Genomic DNA, 20,239 nt, shown 5'->3' with positions numbered 1-20,239 from the left:
TAACCGTAAGAGAACAGCATTTTAAAGGCAATGTGTCGTCAGAAAATCACCCATTGTATACTTTTTATGTTAAACGTGTTTTTAATTTTTTATGTCATTATCTATATTATAAAAAAATAAGCCTAAAATCTTGCAGTTGTCACTCTGGCCACTCAGGCTCCCTTCCGGTTCTGTAGAGATCACTTCTCAGCAGTCATCTCATTATCATCACAGGGAAGATTACACTGACACGTAACACCTATATATCGATAACACAGGATCCACCATTTATAATAGACTGACCCTTCCTGTTCTGTAGAGATCACTTCTCAGCAGTCATCTCTATATTATCACAGGGAAGATTACACTGACACGTAACACCTATATATAGATAACACAGGATCCACCATTTATAATAGACTGACCCTTCCTGTTCTGTAGAGATCACTTCTCAGCAGTCATCTCATTATCATCAGAGGGAAGATTACACTGACAGGTAACACCTATATATCGATAACACAGGATCCACCATTTATAATAGACTGACCCTTCCTGTTCTGTAGAGATCACTTCTCAGCAGTCATCTCTATATTATCACAGGGAAGATTACACTGACACGTAACACCTATATATAGATAACACAGGATCCACCATTTATAATAGACTGACCCTTCCTTTTCTGTAGAGATCACTACTCAGCAGTCATCTCATTATCATCAGAGGGAAGATTACACTGACACGTAACACCTATATATCGATAACACAGGATACACCATTTATAATAGACTGACCCTTCCTGTTCTGTAGAGATCACTTCTCAGCAGTCATCTCATTATCATCAGAGGGAAGATTACACTGACAGGTAACACCTATATATAGATAACACAGGATCCACCATTTATAATAGACTGACCCTTCCTGTTCTGTAGAGATCACTTCTCAGCAGACAACTAAACACAGAATTCCCCTTAAAGATGGTTCCTCCAAACATGTATGATTTATGCACGGGAACATAGGCTTGTGCCATTTATAAAAATACGTTATATTTTTCGCATTAAAGTTTGTTAAAAATTGTGCTTACAACGAGCAGCCACTAGGTGACACCAGAAGACATATGTATAATGCAGTGCTGTTACATTGGGAATTTTCAGTTTCTGTTCCTTACTACTAGGTACTCTGCTCATCTTTTCACTTTCCGACAAAGTTAGAGTCCGTCATCATCCTATCAGTTCTACATTTTATATATATATATAGAGCCTATAATCATACCTATCAGTTTATTGGCTGAAGGAGAAAACCGGAGAACTAATGCAAAACCCACGCACGCGCTGGGGGAGCATACTACCTTCATACAGATGTTGTCCCGGGCAGACTTGAACCCGTGATTCCCACTTTAGTACACATCATTTAATTTTTTTTTCTAAATTTAGGCATTTAAGATGTTTAGATATAGAAAAAGACTTCCACAATACCCAATTTTAGCCTCTGAGTTTCCCCTATATATTAGTGTGAGTGAGAGTGCCCTCAGTCAGAGAGTGCCCTCAGTCTGGGAGTGCCCTCGTCCGCCGCGGTGTGAGGTCAGGGAGTGCCCTCGTCCGCCGCGGTGTGAGGTCAGGGAGTGCCCTCGTCCGCCGCGGTGTGAGGTCAGGGAGTGCCCTCGTCCGCCGCGGTGTGAGGTCAGGGAGTGCCCTCGTCCCCCGCGGTGTGAGGTCAGGGAGTGCCCTCGTCCGCCGCGGTGTGAGGTCAGGGAGTGCCCTCGTCCGCCGCGGTGTGAGGTCAGGGTCACCTCATACAGTGTAAGACAGAGTTCCCCCACATATCTTTTCAGAGTGTCACAAAAGTCATCCCGAGAGTTCCCCCATACACAGATTTATTCAGAGTGCCCTAATACACAGTGCCAGCCATAGTGTCTCCATACATAGTGACAGCCAAAGAGTGCTTGCATACAGTGTCAGACAGAATTCCTCCATACAGTGTCAGAAAAAGAGTGCCCTCGTGTATAGCATTAGCCAGATTTCCCCCATATTTAGTTTCAGGCAGAATGCCCCTACACACACGGTACTAGCTAGAGTGTTCCCATGCAGTGTTAGCTATAGTGCCCCATATGCAGTGCTAGCCAGAGAGTGCCCCATATGCAGTGCTAGCCAGAGAGTGCCCCGTATGCAGTGCTAGCCAGAGAGTGCCCCGTACGCAGTGCTAGCCAGAGTGTGCCCCATACGCAGTGCTAGCCAGAGGGTGCCCCGTACGCAGTGCTAGCCAGAGGGTGCCCCGTACGCAGTGCTAGCCAGAGGGTGCCCCGTACGCAGTGCTAGCCAGAGAGTGCCCCGTACGCAGTGCTAGCGAGAGGGTGCCCCGTACGCAGTGCTAGCCAGAGTGTGCCCCGTACGCAGTGCTAGCCAGAGGGTGCCCCGTACGCAGTGCTAGCCAGAGGGTGCCCCGTACGCAGTGCTAGCCAGAGGGTGCCCCGTACGCAGTGCTAGCCAGAGGGTGCCCCGTACGCAGTGCTAGCCAGAGGGTGCCCCGTACGCAGTGCTAGCCCGTCATTGCCTACATACGCAGTGGTGACACGTGAGCTCCTTTACGAGTTGTTGTCTTACCAGATAATTGGCGCTCACAGCTGCAGTTATAAAGGATATTAACCAGTAATAGGAACCGGGAGAATCCGGTAGTAGGTTGTGGCCCGGGGAGGGGGATGGGTGGTCTGGTCTGTGATTTTAATTAAGATACCAGCTGGGAATTAGTGTTAGTAACACATTGGTAAATATCCGTGCTGGGATTTGTGTGTTGTGAGATCAGGACGGATCCCGTGTCACACGCGCTCACACATACACACACATCACACACGCTAATCTCATGTCAATATTGATCTGGGCCGGGCTTAAAAACTGAAATTTTTATTAGCTGGTCATAAAAATAGTAATTAAATGGTGTGTACGGTGGAGAAAAGAGCCGGCGCTGGGGCGGACACATGGGACACGGGTGGTTATCACCACTGGCCAGGACTTAACGTCTATAGACTTGGCGACAACAATGATAGGACGATGTATCCGCCAACTTATCTACCGTCCTTCATTGTGCCAGAGGATTAGAGGCCGGACAGTGACATATCACGTGGTGGCGGGGATAGAAAATGGCGCAATGCATTGCAGATGTCATTGAATTCCCTTGTTATTCTTAAGAAATATTCTGTTAAAGGTTATGTTACCCACGAGCACCATCACACAGATATATAGAAGTATACAACATAAAAGTCACTGTGTTATCCTGTATTATACTCCAGAGCTGCACTCACTATTCTGCTGGTGGAGTCACTGTGTACATACATTACATTACTTATCCTGTACTGATCCTGAGTTACATCCTGTATTATACTCCAGAGCTGCACTCACTATTCTGCTGGTGGAGTCACTGTGTACATACATTACATTACTTATCCTGTACTGATCCTGAGTTACATCCTGTATTATACTCCAGAGCAGCACTCACTATTCTGCTGGTGGAGTCACTGTGTACATACATTACATTACTTATCCTGTACTGATCCTGAGTTACATCCTGTATTATACTCCAGAGCTGCACTCACTATTCTGCTGGTGGAGTCACTGTGTACATAAATTACTTATCCTGTACTGATCCTGAGTTATATCCTGTATTATACTCCAGAGCTGCACTCACTATTCTGCTGGTGAAGTCACTGTGTACATACATTACATTACTCATCCTGTACTGATCCTGAGTTATATCCTGTATTATACTCCAGAGCTGCACTCACTATTCTGCTGGTGGAGTCACTGTGTACATACATTACATTACTTATCCTGTACTGATCCGGAGTTACATCCTGTATTATACTCCAGAGCTGCACTCACTATTCTGCTGGTGGTGTCACTGTGTACATACATTACATTACTTATCCTGTACTGATCCTGAGTTACATCCTGTATTATACTCCAGAGCTGCACTCACTATTCTGCTGGTGGAGTCACTGTGTATATACATTACATCACTTATCCTGTACTGATCCTGAGTTACATCCTGTATTATACTCCAGAGCAGCACTCACTATTCTGCTGGTGGAGTCACTGTGTGCATACATTACATTACTTATCCTGTACTGATCCTGAGTTATATCCTGTATTATACTCCAGAGCTGCACTCACTATTCTGCTGGTGGAGTCACCGTGTACATACTTTACATTACTCATCCTGTACTGATCCTGAGTTATATCCTGTATTATACTCCAGAGCTGCACTCACTATTCTGCTGGTGGAGTCACTGTGTACATACATTACATTACTTATCCTGTACTGATCCTGAGTTACATCATGTATTATACTCCAGAGCTGCACTCACTATTCTGCTGGTGGAGTCACTGTGTACATACATTACATCACTTATCCCGTACTGATCCTGAGTTACATCCTGTATTACACTCCAGAGCTGCACTCACTATTCTGCTGGTGGAGTCACTGTGTACATACATTACATCACTTATCCTGTACTGATCCTGAGTTACATCCTGTATTATACTCCAGAGCTGCACTCACTATTCTGCTGGTGGAGTCACTGTGTACATACATTACATTACTTATCCTGTACTGATCCTGAGTTACATCCTGTATTATACTCCAGAGCTGCACTCACTATTCTGCTGGTGGAGTCACTGTGTACATTCATTACATTACTTACCCTGTACTGATCCTGAGTTATATCCTGTATTATACTCCAGAGCTGCACTCACTATTCTGCTGGTGGAGTCACTGTGTACATACATTACATTACTTATCCTGTACTGATCCTGAGTTATATCCTGTATTATACTCCAGAGCTGCACTCACTATTCTGCTGGTGGAGTCACTGTGTACATACATTACATCACTTATCCTGTACTGATCGTGAGTTACATCCTGTATTATACTCCAGAGCTGCACTCACTATTCTGCTGGTGGAGTCACTGTGTACATACATTACATTACTTATCCTGTACTGATCCTGAGTTACATCCTGTATTATACTCCAGAGCTGTACTCACTATTCTGCTGGTGGAGTCACTGTGTACATACATTACATTACTTATCCTGTACTGATCCTGAGTTACATCCTGTATTATACTCCAGAGCTGCACTCACTATTCTGCTGGTGGAGTCACTGTGTACATACATTACTTATCCTGTACTGATCCTGAGTTATATCCTGTATTATACTCCAGAGCTGCACTCACTATTCTGCTGGTGGAGTCACTGTGTACATACATTACATTACTTATCCTGTACTGATCCTGAGTTATATCCTGTATTATACCCCAGAGCTGCACTCACTATTCTGCTGGTGGAGTCACTGTACATACATTACATTACTTATCCTGTACTGATCCTGAGTTACATCCTGTATTATACTCCAGAGCTGCACTCACTATTCTGCTGGTGGAGTCACTGTGTACATACATTACTTATCCTGTACTGATCCTGAGTTATATCCTGTATTATACTCCAGAGCTGCACTCACTATTCTGCTGGTGGAGTCACTGTGTACATACATTACATTACTTATCCTGTACTGATCCTGAGTTACATCCTGTATTATACTCCAGAGCTGCACTCACTATTCTGCTGGTGGAATCACTGTGTACATACATTACATTACTTATCCTGTACTGATCCTGAGTTACATCCTGTATTATACTCCAGAGCTGCACTCACTATTCTGCTGGTGGAGTCACTGTGTACATACATTACATTACTTATCCTGTACTGATCCTGAGTTACATCCTGTATTATACTCCAGAGCTGCACTCACTATTCTGCTGGTGGAGTCACTGTGTGCATACATTACATTACTTATCCTGTACTGATCCTGAGTTATATCCTGTATTATACTCCAGAGCTGCACTCACTATTCTGCTGGTGGAGTCACTGTGTACATACATTACATCACTTATCCTGTACTGATCCTGAGTTACATCCTGTATTATACTCCAGAGCTGCACTCACTATTCTGCTGGTGGAGTCACTGTGTACATACATTACATTACTTATCCTGTACTGATCCTGAGTTACATCCTGTATTATACTCCAGAGCTGCACTCACTATTCTGCTGGTGGAGTCACTGTGTACATACATTACTTATCCTGTACTGATCCTGAGTTATATCCTGTATTATACTCCAGAGCTGCACTCACTATTCTGCTGGTGGAGTCACTGTGTACATACATTACATTACTTATCCTGTACTGATCCTGAGTTATATCCTGTATTATACCCCAGAGCTGCACTCACTATTCTGCTGGTGGAGTCACTGTACATACATTACATTACTTATCCTGTACTGATCCTGAGTTACATCCTGTATTATACTCCAGAGCTGCACTCACTATTCTGCTGGTGGAGTCACTGTGTACATACATTACTTATCCTGTACTGATCCTGAGTTATATCCTGTATTATACTCCAGAGCTGCACTCACTATTCTGCTGGTGGAGTCACTGTGTACATACATTACATTACTTATCCTGTACTGATCCTGAGTTACATCCTGTATTATACTCCAGAGCTGCACTCACTATTCTGCTGGTGGAGTCACTGTGTACATACATGACTTATCCTGTACTGATCCTGAGTTATATCCTGTATTATACTCCAGAGCTGCACTCACTATTCTGCTGGTGGAATCACTGTGTACATACATTACATTACTTATCCTGTACTGATCCTGAGTTACATCCTGTATTATACTCCAGAGCTGCACTCACTATTCTGCTGGTGGAGTCACTGTGTACATACATTACTTATCCTGTACTGATCCTGAGTTATATCCTGTATTATACTCCAGAGCTGCACTCACTATTCTGCTGGTGGAGTCACTGTGTACATACATTACATTACTTATCCTGTACTGATCCTGAGTTATATCCTGTATAAGGGTATGTTCACACGAGGGCGTCCGTAACGGCTGAAATTACGGGGATGTTTCAGCCTGAAAACATCCCCGTAATTTCAGCCGTAACGGCATGTGCAGGCGCTTGAACGCCGCGTCTATTACGGGCGTAATTAGCGCTGCTATTCATTGAAGTCAATGAATAACGGCTCCAATTATGGCCAAAGAAGTGACAGGTCACTTCTTTGACGCGGGCGTCTATTTACGCGCCGTCTTTTGACAGCGGCGCGTAAATTACGCCTCGTGTGAACAGACAAACAAAGCAATGGGCAGATGTTGAAAGCAATGGGCAGATGTTTGTCAGCACTATTGAGGCGCTATTTTCGGACGTAATTCGGGGCAAAAACGCCCGAATTACGTCCGTAAATAGGCCGTGTGAACATACCCTTATACTCCAGAGCTGTACTCAGTGTAGTATCTAGGGACAATATGGTTGTCAGCCAGTCATCATGGGAGGTGGAGGGGGTCCTTCCACACTTATATTGCTCTGACATGTCGTCGCTCCCATAGCCATAACATCCCCCTTCCTCATTCTTGGAGCGTTTACGATGCCGTGTTCCGTGTGCCGCTCCCCGGCTCATTATTCACTGTCCTCTGCTGTCACCCAGTAGCTCCAGCGCCGGCTGATAACAGCTGATAAACGCTGAACGTTCTTGTGGAAGTCTGTGATCTGTGAGCAGTGAACAAACAGCGGTGTTCTGCTGAAAGGTGACAAGATCTCCCTATATTCTCAGAAATATAGACGAAAAAATGTATACCCCCGCCTCATCCTGTATACTCCACACTACAGCTGTATACCCCCGCCTCATCCTGTATACTCCACACTACAGCTGTATACCCCCGCCTCATCCTGTATACTCCACACTACAGCTGTATACCCCCGCCTCATCCTGTATACTCCACACTACAGCTGTATACCCCCGCCTCATCCTGTATACTCCACACTACAGCTGTATACCCCCGCCTCATCCTGTATACTCCACACTACAGCTGTATACCCCCGCCTCATCCTGTATACTCCACACTACAGCTGTATACTCCCGCCTCATCCTGTATACTCCACACTACAGCTGTATACCCCCGCCTCATCCTGTATACTCCACACTACAGCTGTATACCCCCCGCCTCATCCTGTATACTCCACACTACAGCTGTATACCCCCCCGCCTCATCCTGTATACTCCACACTACAGCTGTATACCCCCGCCTCATCCTGTATACTCCACACTACAGCTGTATACCCCCGCCTCATCCTGTATACTCCACACTACAGCTGTATACCCCCGCCTCATCCTGTATACTCCACACTACAGCTGTATACCCCCCCGCCTCATCCTGTATACTCCACACTACAGCTGTATACCCCCGCCTCATCCTGTATACTCCACACTACAGCTGTATACCCCCGCCTCATCCTGTATACTCCACACTACAGCTGTATACCCCCCCGCCTCATCCTGTATACTCCACACTACAGCTGTATACCCCCGCCTCATCCTGTATACTCCACACTACAGCTGTATACCCCCGCCTCATCCTGTATACTCCACACTACAGCTGTATACCCCCCGCCTCATCCTGTATACTCCACACTACAGCTGTATACCCCCCGCCTCATCCTGTATACTCCACACTACAGCTGTATACCCCCGCCTCATCCTGTATACTCCACACTACAGCTGTATACCCCCCGCCTCATCCTGTATACTCCACACTACAGCTGTATACCCCCGCCTCATCCTGTATACTCCACACTACAGCTGTATACCCCCCGCCTCATCCTGTATACTCCACACTACAGCTGTATACCCCCGCCTCATCCTGTATACTCCACACTACAGCTGTATACCCCCGCCTCATCCTGTATACTCCACACTACAGCTGTATACCCCCGCCTCATCCTGTATACTCCACACTACAGCTGTATACCCCCCGCCTCATCCTGTATACTCCACACTACAGCTGTATACCCCCCCGCCTCATCCTGTATACTCCACACTACAGCTGTATACCCCCCCGCCTCATCCTGTATACTCCACACTACAGCTGTATACCCCCGCCTCATCCTGTATACTCCACACTACAGCTGTATACCCCCGCCTCATCCTGTATACTCCACACTACAGCTGTATACCCCCCGCCTCATCCTGTATACTCCACACTACAGCTGTATACCCCCGCCTCATCCTGTATACTCCACACTACAGCTGTATACCCCCGCCTCATCCTGTATACTCCACACTACAGCTGTATACCCCCCGCCTCATCCTGTATACTCCACACTACAGCTGTATACCTCCCGCCTCATCCTGTATACTCCACACTACAGCTGTATACCCCCCGCCTCATCCTGTATACTCCACACTACAGCTGTATAACCCCGCCTCATCCTGTATACTCCACACTACAGCTGTATACCCCCGCCTCATCCTGTATACTCCACACTACAGCAGTATACCCCCCCGCCTCATCCTGTATACTCCACACTACAGCTGTATACCCCCGCCTCATCCTGTATACTCCACACTACAGCTGTATACCCCCCGCCTCATCCTGTATACTCCACACTACAGCTGTATACCCCCCCGCCTCATCCTGTATACTCCACACTACAGCTGTATACCCCCCGCCTCATCCTGTATACTCCACACTACAGCTGTATACCCCCCGCCTCATCCTGTATACTCCACACTACAGCTGTATACCCCCGCCTCATCCTGTATACTCCACACTACAGCTGTATACCCCCCGCCTCATCCTGTATACTCCACACTACAGCTGTATACCCCCGCCTCATCCTGTATACTCCACACTACAGCTGTATACCCCCCGCCTCATCCTGTATACTCCACACTACAGCTGTATACCCCCCCGCCTCATCCTGTATACTCCACACTACAGCTGTATACCCCCGCCTCATCCTGTATACTCCACACTACAGCTGTATACCCCCCGCCTCATCCTGTATACTCCACACTACAGCTGTATACCCCCCTCCTCATCCTGTATACTCCACACTACAGCTGTATACCCCCGCCTCATCCTGTATACTCCACACTACAGCTGTATACCCCCCGCCTCATCCTGTATACTCCACACTACAGCTGTATACCCCCCCTATCTCTGTAATTATCTATAATGCATGTCTGGGAACATGTTGATCGTCACTCTCATGAAAGTTGACAGCAATGTCGAGGAGATTATTTCTCATGGTTATTATTTCCTTGAGACCTGAACATGTGGTTGTGCGGCTCTGGCCGTTGCTTGTTTGTATTGTGTAAACTCAATTGGCGTTCAGAGAAGATCTGAGGAATTAGATGGTGCCGAGAGCTGGCGGTTTAACATTGCCCCCGGCGGCAGCACTTTACTTTATCTGCACTGGATCTACTGAGTCAACCGAGCCCCTCCAGGAATGGCGTAAAACGCGTTCACTCCGGAAATTATAGAAACAATACATTGCGCGAGGAAAGTCTCTGTCCGGGGCGATAGCGCAGTCCTGCGTTACCCCACGGGGGGCTTATAGAAACCGGGGCTATATATTTACGTGATATCATTCTGTCCGCCCACTCGTAGCGGGAGAATTCTGCCTCCTGCGCACGACCGTAGTTTTTTGCGGATCGCACACGGACCCATTCAAATCAGTTTTCCCATAAATAACTGATCAAGTGGGGTCTGACCTTCGGGACCCCCTGATACCTAAATGGCGGGCCGGCCTTTTCGGCATTCCCTCTCTATGGTGCCGGTCCCTAACTGGATCTGTACAGAGATATTTAGACACCGCTTCATTTATGTGGTCGTGCTGCAGTTCCCGCACAGCACCATGTATCCAGAGGGGCGCTGTGCAGAGGAAAATTTGGAAGGGGCTGCTGCGCTTTACTACTGCTGCAAACGGTTTGGGGTCCGCATGCTTTTCTTCCTCTTTCTCCTGTCCTTGTATATTTAGTGCGCAGAAGGCGAGCGTTATGTCACTTGCGCATAGAATGCGAGCGGAAAAATGAAATCGACTAAAGGTCACGCAACAAAACATAAAAGACGTGATCATACCCTTGTCATAAAAGCCGTCCATCAAGTTCTGTAAAGAAATACAAAAAATCCTTCCACGGCTACAAAATATCAGTCAGGTCTGTGGAAGACTCTGAGCAGCACAGAGTATTTCAGGAGAGGAGAGACAGTGACCTGTCCAGTCATGTGACTATTAGTAGGTCATCGCTGCGACAGGGGATATGCCATAATATAAGGAGGGGAATGGAGACAAGTGGCGGAACAGAGTATTTAAGGAATATATATAAGGATATATCTGCACTAGTAGCTCCTCGGGCGTCAGTGGCGAGGATTCCTTGTCATCGGTTTATTGCAGGATTATTGTGTGGTTGTAATTTCTCCGGTTGTCAAGATAAAGTCTCTCCACAAATATATTATCGGGGTCATAAATCAGCACTTATTACTTCATTATTCCGACTGCCTCCCATGCTACTCCACCTGTACGCACATCCCTCAACCACATATGACAGGAAGGGTTTTCATGGTGGCGGCCCGGGGTGTGACTGGTGGGGGCTGTAGGAGAATTGGCTCTACGTTACAGGTTTTGTGCCTTTTCAATGGCCACCGTGTAGTGAAATGTTTCTGCCATGACCAGCGGAGATGGGTCCTATGAGGTTGACCTATGGGGTGTCACCTAGCACAGGGCTCGGCCTATGAAGAGGGGGGGGGGTACCGGCCAAATGGGTGTGAGACCTTCCCCTTTACCAGAAATAGTTGCTGTAGTACTGGGGGGGTGTGTGGGGGGGGGTTATGTATTTCGCACTGGGCCTTAGAGGAGTATACGGCATTTTCTACTCTAGGTCTACGCCATTTATTTTATGATTATGTTGGGGGTTTAAATCAGTCGGACCGGGAGTCCAGACAGCTAGATAATATCCAGATAATAAGATCAGAGCAGGAAATGGGTATTGACTATACACCATATATATGTGTGTGTGTGTGTATATGTATGTGTGTGTGTGTGTGTGTGTGTGTATGTGTAAATGTATGTGTGTATATATATGTATATGTGGGGCATTTCTACAATATGAATTCAGTCATGTAACCATTAACTCTTCCATTCCCACAGTACACACCTTACAGGGAAGAGTCTCCATCCAAGTGTTTATTGCACCGACTTTATAAGGTCGGTCATAAAAAAAATTACTGCATTTCTTCTTTGTAATCACGTTGGCTTGTGGTGGCCTCATCTTAGGATCCTGCGCTGTTTGTTCTTCACAATAGAAAGCTCCACGGAGCGTGGAGTTCTAGCCCAGCCTCTTGTGGAGAACGGCCCCCAGCACTTATTGATAGACTAGTCAGGAGCAAGGACTCCCATACAGCGCGTGAGCTCCGAGCTGCTCTCACCGTCCAGTTGGGTCTCGTTCCAGGAATAGGCTGAGGAGGACATGAAGCTCTAAAGGACCACGATGGTGACCCATGAGCAGATGAGGAGCTGAGGATCTACCTGGGTTCATACTGGTGGTGGAACATTGTGGACTTGTGCCTGAAGAGTGCACCTTCAACACACCTCAACTGGTCTTCTCAGTCACGGGAGACTCGAGGAACAATGGGGGGTCTTGGCACGTCTCACTGACTGTCCTACTACTCTCTACTCATTACTAAAGTATAGACGTTGGAAAAGATGGATCTCAATTTGACTTTGCCCGTGGTTGGGAATACCTCTGAGGATACGCCAAGTCTCAGCGTAGACGATGATGCCACCATACCCACCTATGGGCTGGTGAGTTTCCGGATTCTCATCTCTACGGTCTACTCTTTGGTCTGTGCGGTTGGATTGCTGGGCAATTTTTTTGTCATGTATCTGATCAGGGCAAAGAAAGTCAACGGTCTCACTGCCATAGACATCTTTGTTTTCTGCCTGGCCTTGAGCGATTTTCAGTTTGCTTTTACCCTCCCTTTTTGGGCTGTGGATGCCATCTTGGATTTCAGTTGGCCGTTTGGACATCCGATGTGTAAAATCATCCTCACTATGACCGTCTTGAACGTTTACAACAACGTTTTTCTACTGACTGCCATGGCGGTAACCAGATATTGGTCGGTGGCCTCCGCATTGAGTTTCCGATGTCGGGTTTCCGCCTATGTTGCAAAGTTGATAAGCTTCTCTCTTTGGTTATTGGCCTTGATGGCCACCATCCCAACTACCATTTTTGCCAGTACCAACAAAGTTCTAGGGGATGAGCTTTGTCTTCTGAAATTTCCTGGAAACAAGTGGCTGGCCACCTACCACCTTCAGCGGGTCATCATTGGCTTCGTCATACCACTGGTGGTGATATCCTCTTCTTACATTATGCTCTTGAACTTCTTGAGACAACATAAAATCAACTCCAACAACCAACACCGGCAAAGCAAGATAACCAATTCCATCCAACTGGTGATCATCGTCTTCTTTGTTTGCTGGTTTCCCAACCATGCTGGCATCTTCTGGGGGATCCTCATGAAGTATGAAGTGGTCCAGTGGAGTGATGCCTATTACTACTTCCATACCTATGTCTACCCGATCACCCTATGCCTCGCTCATAGCAACAGTTGCCTCAATCCTGTTATCTATTGCCTCATGAGGAAGGAGTTTCGGAAATCACTTAAAGCTTTGTTTTGGCAGGTAACCACCATGGCTGCTTCGTACTTGCCCACTGGCAAGGACCAACAAGTAAACGCTGACCAGGAAACTACAATGCCGTTGTATCGGACATCCAGCTTTCCTCAAACAGTTAGTAAGGACTTCCCTGTAGCTTCCACATCCACCATAACCTTAGTTCCAGATGTGACCATAAAAGACCACAGTGCTGAGCCTAATCGACAGGAGACCTCCATAGACTAGACCATTGACCTATAGACTGCCGGCAAAATGACTAATCCCCCCCCCCCCCCACACACACATACATTTACTAACCAGAAGTGACCAAAGCAAACGAGGGTGAATGTCTGTTTTTCTTAGTTTTACGTGAAAAGTTCACGGAGGGGGGTGGTGGTGGCCACAATTATTTCTGTTTAGTCTCAGTTCCTGGACACTTCATAGTGTGTCACTGACTCCTGAGCAGTTATCCGCACTTAAGCACGTCAATACCAGCGCTTTGCCTAATGATCCAGAGAAGCGTCTCGTTCATAGTAAACAAAGATCTATCGAATGTTCCTTAATGTATAATTTAGCCGGTTGCTGAGGTCCTGAATAGCCTGGACAGCGCTCCGCACAACCAGGCAGAACTGTATATCCGTGCATAAACCCGGTTTGATACAAATTGCTGGTTATCGATCTCAAGTAGCCGGGCAAGAAATCAATGTCGTAACGTAGGCGGGGTGGGGGGGGGGATGGTCAGAGGCTCTGACGACATCAAGCTTTGTATTTTATGGCGGTGAATTGTCGGATGCATCGTTAATTGGCGGGGGGTGAAGAAATTGAATATAATGGACAAGTATCTTTCGGACGATCTACACAGCTTGCTCCAAAATTTTGTGCTGTTGAAAAAAATTTGGGTCAATTTTTACAATTGGTCGACGAAAGGTTCGAGAAGGCATCTCCAGTAACAATGGTTTCCTTATAGACTTCACTTAATATCGTTCCCTAGGGGCAAATTGGCTTTTTATTTTCACTGTTTTTCCCCCGAGACATGGACAACGAGCTTCTTCTCAATCGATAGGTTCTAGAGACTTCCAATTTTCACTGAAATTATCACCCTCTAGAGATTGTTCACAGAAAATATTGGAGAGACTCATTGGATTTTATTGTTATAAGGTGCATCTTGTTTGTCTTATATCCTGTGACCTGCGTTGTACAAAGTGTTTTTTGACATTTTTGATAGTTACTGTCAGTATATTTTAAGCTGCCCGTACACTTAAAATATCTGTCGAGCAAATGCTCCTTCGGCCGACGGCTATACTTCCCAAATTCCCTATACACACCGGTTCAGCCGACTTTCATCCAATGTGTATGGGCACCTTCAAGTCATAGACGTGGCGGATTTGCTGTGTTGCAGATTCCGCATCGCTAATCCACCGCAATTTAGAGTACAATACAAGTGGATGATCTTTCGATTTTGACACCAATCCGATGCAGATTTTCTTCAAAATTTGTGGCAAAATCTACATTGGAAATTGTCCACTTCGTCTGAACATTGCCTTAGATTCCACCTTGGGGTTGCAATGAGGTGAGATCAATTTTCTTTATAAGGAAATCCTGATTTCTGAAGTTGAATTCTCATTCCTGTTACATAATAGTTTATTGAGAGAAAAAAAATAATCCGCGTCTCCATTAAAATAGAAAAAAATGAATCATCGAGTAAATGTTTAATTCACTGACAGCAAACAGAGATTTTGAAAATAAGGAACTGTAGCTACTCTGTGTGCGACAGTAAAGGATCCATGTGAGGAATTTGTATACATTTCTATCTACATAATTGTGCTACAGGTTGATGTAGTTGTATTGCCTCATTCCTTGTTTGTTATGTTGTTTCTCAAGCTGCAGCGTCTTAATTGTATTTTTCCCCCATTAACTTTAATAGAGGAGTCTGAGAAAGCTGGCCGACAACCTGTTAGCTGTAAACGTGGCCATATTTGTTGTACCCCAGCTCTCCCAGGGGCAGACATATCGAAGTAATGGTAAGGTTTGTAAGGGTCAGGCATAAAACTAGTCTAAGGACATAAACAATGTAAATAATGTTCTGGAATGCTGACGGAGATTTAATGGCTGCCTGACCTCGTCTACACCACTCGACTGTGTAGAATAGTCACTACATGAGGATATTCTCACTATTAGTCATGATATTGAATATATTTTCCGAGTATTGGTATATAATGTTACAACTATTGACTGTGAATTGCCTCTGTGTACTATAATATATATAGACAGTGTGTGTGTGTGTGTGTGTGTGTGTGTGTGTGTGTGTGTGTGTGTGTGTGTGTGTATATATATATATATATATATATATATGTGTGTGTGTGGATGTATAGCTCTATGATTACATGTGCCCATTCTTGCCGTAACACCATAGATAGATGAACGTGGAGGAGTAATAGGTGTAATTCCTTGTGCAAGGAAGATAAACTTGGGTGAAAATGGTGATTAAAAAAGAAAAATAATTGAACCCAATGTCTGAGTGTCCTGTATGAAGGAATCCTAATATCCGGGGATATTCCATCTCCACTGCCACATTACACTGCGAGACACTTTATGCTTTAAATCCTGTGACACCAGTGACATCACCGCTCTCCACATATGTTATATATCACCGCAGTGACATCACTACTGTCCACATATGAGTGATATATTACAGCAGAGACCTCACCGCTCTCCAAATATAAGTAATATTTTAGCAGTGACATCACCAATCTCCAGATATGTCGTATATGTGGAGAGTGGTGATGTCACTGCGGTAATATATGACATGTGGTGAGCGGTGATGTCACTGCTGTAAGATATGACATGTGGTGAGCGATGATGTCACTGCTGTAATATAAGTGATATATTACACCAGTGACATCATCACTCTCCACATATATGTGATATATTACACCAGTGACATCATCACTCTCCACATATAAGTGATATATTACACCAGTGACATCACTGCTCTCCACATATATGGGATATATTACACCAGTGACATCACCACTCTCCAGATATGTGATATATTACACCAGTGACATCATCACTCTCAAGATATAAGTGATATATTACACCAGTAACATCACCGCTCTCCACATATAAGTGATATATTACACCAGTGACATCACCGCTCTCCACATATAAGGGATATATTACACCAGTGATATCACCGCTCTCCACATATAAGTGATATATTACACCAGTGACATCACCGCTCTCCACATAAGTGATATATTACACCAGTGACATCATCACTCTCCACATATAAGTGATATATTACACCAGTGACATCATCGCTCTCCACATATAAGTGATATATTACACCAGTGACATTACCACTCTCCACATATAATGGCTATATTACACCAGTGACATCACCTCTCTCCACACATAAGTGATATATTACACCAGTGACATTACCGCTCTCCACATATAAGTGATATATTACACCAGTGACATCACCGCTCTCCACATATAAGTGATATATTACACCAGTGACATCACCACTCTCCACATATAAGTGATATATTACACCAGTGATATCACCTCTCTCCACATATAAGTGATATATTACACCAGTGACATCACCGCTCTCCACATATAAGTGATATATTACACCAGTGACATCACCGCTCTCCACATATAAGTGATATATTACACCAGTGACATCACCGCTCTCCACATATAAGTGATATATTACACCAGTGACATCACCGCTCTCCACATATAAGTGATATATTACACCAGTGACATCATCGCTCTCCACATATAAGTGATATATTACACCAGTGACATCATCGCTCTCCACATATGTGATATATTACACCAGTGACATCATCGCTCTCCACATATAAGTGATATATTACACCAGTGACATCACCGCTCTCCACATATAAGTGATATATTACACCAGTGACATCACCGCTCTCCACATATAAGTGATATATTACACCAGTGACATCACCACTCTCCACATATAAGTGATATATTACACCAGTGACATCACCGCTCTCCACATATAAGTGATATATTACACCAGTGACATCATCACTCTCCACATATAAGTGATGATGACAATACTTCACGTGTAAGTAATGAAGTATTCTCTCTGTGATGGTCTGCACTGAAGCATAAACCTGTATATTAACCATGTGTTGTCCAGGACCAGAACAGCTGAATCCAGATGGAGAACAGATAGACGGAAGGAGGTTATGAGCAGGGTGCGTGATAATGGAGTTAGTTTATATACAAACTGGTTCAATCTAGAGCACGGCTTTGGTATCCCACGACACTCCCTGTAAAATGACAATTATGAATGGGAGATTTAGAGTCGCAGTAGGGGAAACAGTCATTACAGACCCGAAATCTTCAGAGCATCTGTCAACAGAAATGTAGCATGTCAGTGCAGCTATGCAGGAACAGCAGTAAAGAGGCAGTACTAGAGCATGGATCAATGTGGTCGGGCATAGACCTGGTGATGATGGTTCTGTCATTCCCCGGAGCCTGGACGGTGATCACATTCCCACACTCCGGCCCTAGAGGTCTCCGATGCCGACAAAACCAAAAATCTGGCACGACACACCGAAATGTAGAGCTGTCCTGACACAGAGCGCAGGAATCTCCCGCCAATGTGCGACTTTATGTTGATATACGATGGGGCCGTTGTGTCGGGATACAGATAGGATGGGCGGGTGAGACTCTACCTGGCATTAGTGGAACGTGCCCGAGAAGGTTGCCCTCTACTAGAGAGATTATCAGAAAAGAGCTGGTGATCTCCGGGTTTTCCTAAAACTTTTTGTTCACGTTGGTTCAGAGACCATAGGATTCAAGTGCATCCTGGCACTGAAGGGGTTATATTACGACTGGAGGTAAACAAGGCGGCAGTAATCGGCACTGGGTGAGGTGGAGACGATGGTCAACAAAAATATCAAAAATTTTGGCATCTTCACATTAACTCGAGGACTCCTCCCGACGCTGGTCATCCGGGGGGGATTTCTGTATGAGAGTGTGAGGGATGGTGGTCATGTGAAGCGGGTGCTGCCGTATTGGCCATGACTTTTGGATCTCCATCTTGAAATCTTAATGCCCCCCCCTCTCTTCCGGATGCCCCTGAATTCACTAATTACTCCCCTGTCGACCACTCAATCCATTCCAGCTGTTGGATGAGATTCCGGCTCGTCAGGCCTTAAAGGGTAACTAAACTTTTTTCAAAAACTTTTGACATGTCATAGGGACATTTCAGAAGTTTTGATGGGTGGGAATCCGAGCACGGAGACCCCCAGCGATCGATCAAACGAAGCGGCAGAAGCACCCGGTTGAGCGCTATTCTACTTCGTTTTTGATCGTCTTTCCTCGGACTTATAGGTTTATATTGAGCCCGTGCACCGCTCCGAGGAAGGCCGAGCAGGAACGAAGCGGCACAGCACTGACCCGAGCACTTCTGCCGCTCCGTTTTAGCGATCGGTGGGGGTCTCAGTGCTCGGGCCCGATCAAAACTTCAGACATGTCACTATGACATGTTAAAAGTTTAGTTACCCTTTAAAGCCCTTTGAAACCTGGATATTTCGGGATTGCTGCACCAAACCCCAATGTAGTGAGACATAAGGACCTGTTTGGTCCTTAAACTGGCCATACACGTTAGATTTATGTCGGCCATACCTGTAGAATTCGGCAGGATCGGCTGACCATCGAGTGTTCTTCTGGTCCTCACGCCTCTCCCTCGATGTCGGGGGAGAGAAGGATCGGGCAGTTAGATTTCAACATGCCGATCCTTTTATTTTCAGGGGAGATAAGCCGCTGCCAGAGGCGTCCCCATCGTAGACTTCCTTTACGTTTACATACCCTTAAAATATTATGTAAGAACTGAATTATTGGTGGCCCAATCCGGGTCCTACGAGGAGAGCAGAAGACGTGAGCCCCATAAATCATTATAACCGGACGTGTCCTATTAAGTGCAGTTGCACACGACCAAGTGCCACTCTGCCGCTTTTCACGGCATCTAAGTGGCACCCGATAGTTTTCACGGACACAATCACTTTAACGAGTCCGTGGAAATGGACCCGATTCTCCGACCCGTGAAAAGATAGGACATGTTCTATCTTTCCAAGGGTCACCTACGGGACCCGGCCGGCACGCACGGTCATGTGCATGAGACAGAAGGATATCAAGTGATCCCTCCAAGCTCTGCTGATTGGCTATGAAGATTTAAAGGGGGCAGTTTAATGGGTACCTGAAATAATTTGTACTATAGAGAAGTTTGAGTAGGTGACTGGGAGGGTAAATATGAGAACAATTCTCTCATGTTATTACTTTTCCACATTCTCCACAGTCACTCGTCAGGTTTTGAGTCTTCATACTGGTATTTCGAGACAGAGCGCCGATAAGCAAAAGTGCGCAGGTGGAGTTGACCTACGACAGGTCAACAAGTATCAAACTGGCAGCAGCCAACAGGTGGGTTGTCCCCAATTCCCTTTAAAGCGTTTATAGGACTTCTGTTTTTGTTTTTTAGATTGTTTTTGAACGTTAAAAAAAAGTTTTCTGTGAAAAAAACCCCCCATAAAACCGTCACCAGGGGAGACAGAGAGATGTCGTGTGATTGACAGCGTGAATGCCTCCAGTGTGTTTACAGAGGGAAATAAACTTACTGTGTTCAGAACATAATTGCTTTAACTGAGCAATAAAA

At 45.5% G+C, this 20,239-nt stretch overlaps 1 protein-coding gene and 1 long non-coding RNA gene across 2 annotated transcripts in view; both read left to right on the top strand.

The window, feature by feature from the left end:
• LOC142701551 (uncharacterized) overlaps nucleotides 1-20,004 on the top strand; it is a 28,820-nt gene extending 8,816 nt beyond the window's left edge. Inside the window, exon 3 of the long non-coding RNA XR_012866896.1 lies at nucleotides 19,886-20,004. This is a non-coding gene — a long non-coding RNA (uncharacterized LOC142701551). The remainder of the gene's footprint in view (nucleotides 1-19,885) is intronic.
• Nucleotides 12,556-13,785, top strand: LOC142701550 (relaxin-3 receptor 2-like). Its single transcript, XM_075848152.1, has one exon. It carries the CDS (start codon nucleotides 12,580-12,582, stop codon nucleotides 13,774-13,776), a length of 1,197 nt encoding a protein of 398 aa, XP_075704267.1. The 5' UTR covers nucleotides 12,556-12,579; the 3' UTR covers nucleotides 13,777-13,785.
• Nucleotides 20,005-20,239: the final 235 nt, after the last annotated feature.

Source organism: Rhinoderma darwinii, unplaced genomic scaffold, assembly GCF_050947455.1.
Source record: "Rhinoderma darwinii isolate aRhiDar2 unplaced genomic scaffold, aRhiDar2.hap1 Scaffold_2119, whole genome shotgun sequence".
Lineage (NCBI taxonomy): Eukaryota > Metazoa > Chordata > Amphibia > Anura > Rhinodermatidae > Rhinoderma > Rhinoderma darwinii.
Note: the sequence above shows the minus strand (reverse complement) of the source record. Positions and strands in the feature narration are given on the sequence as shown.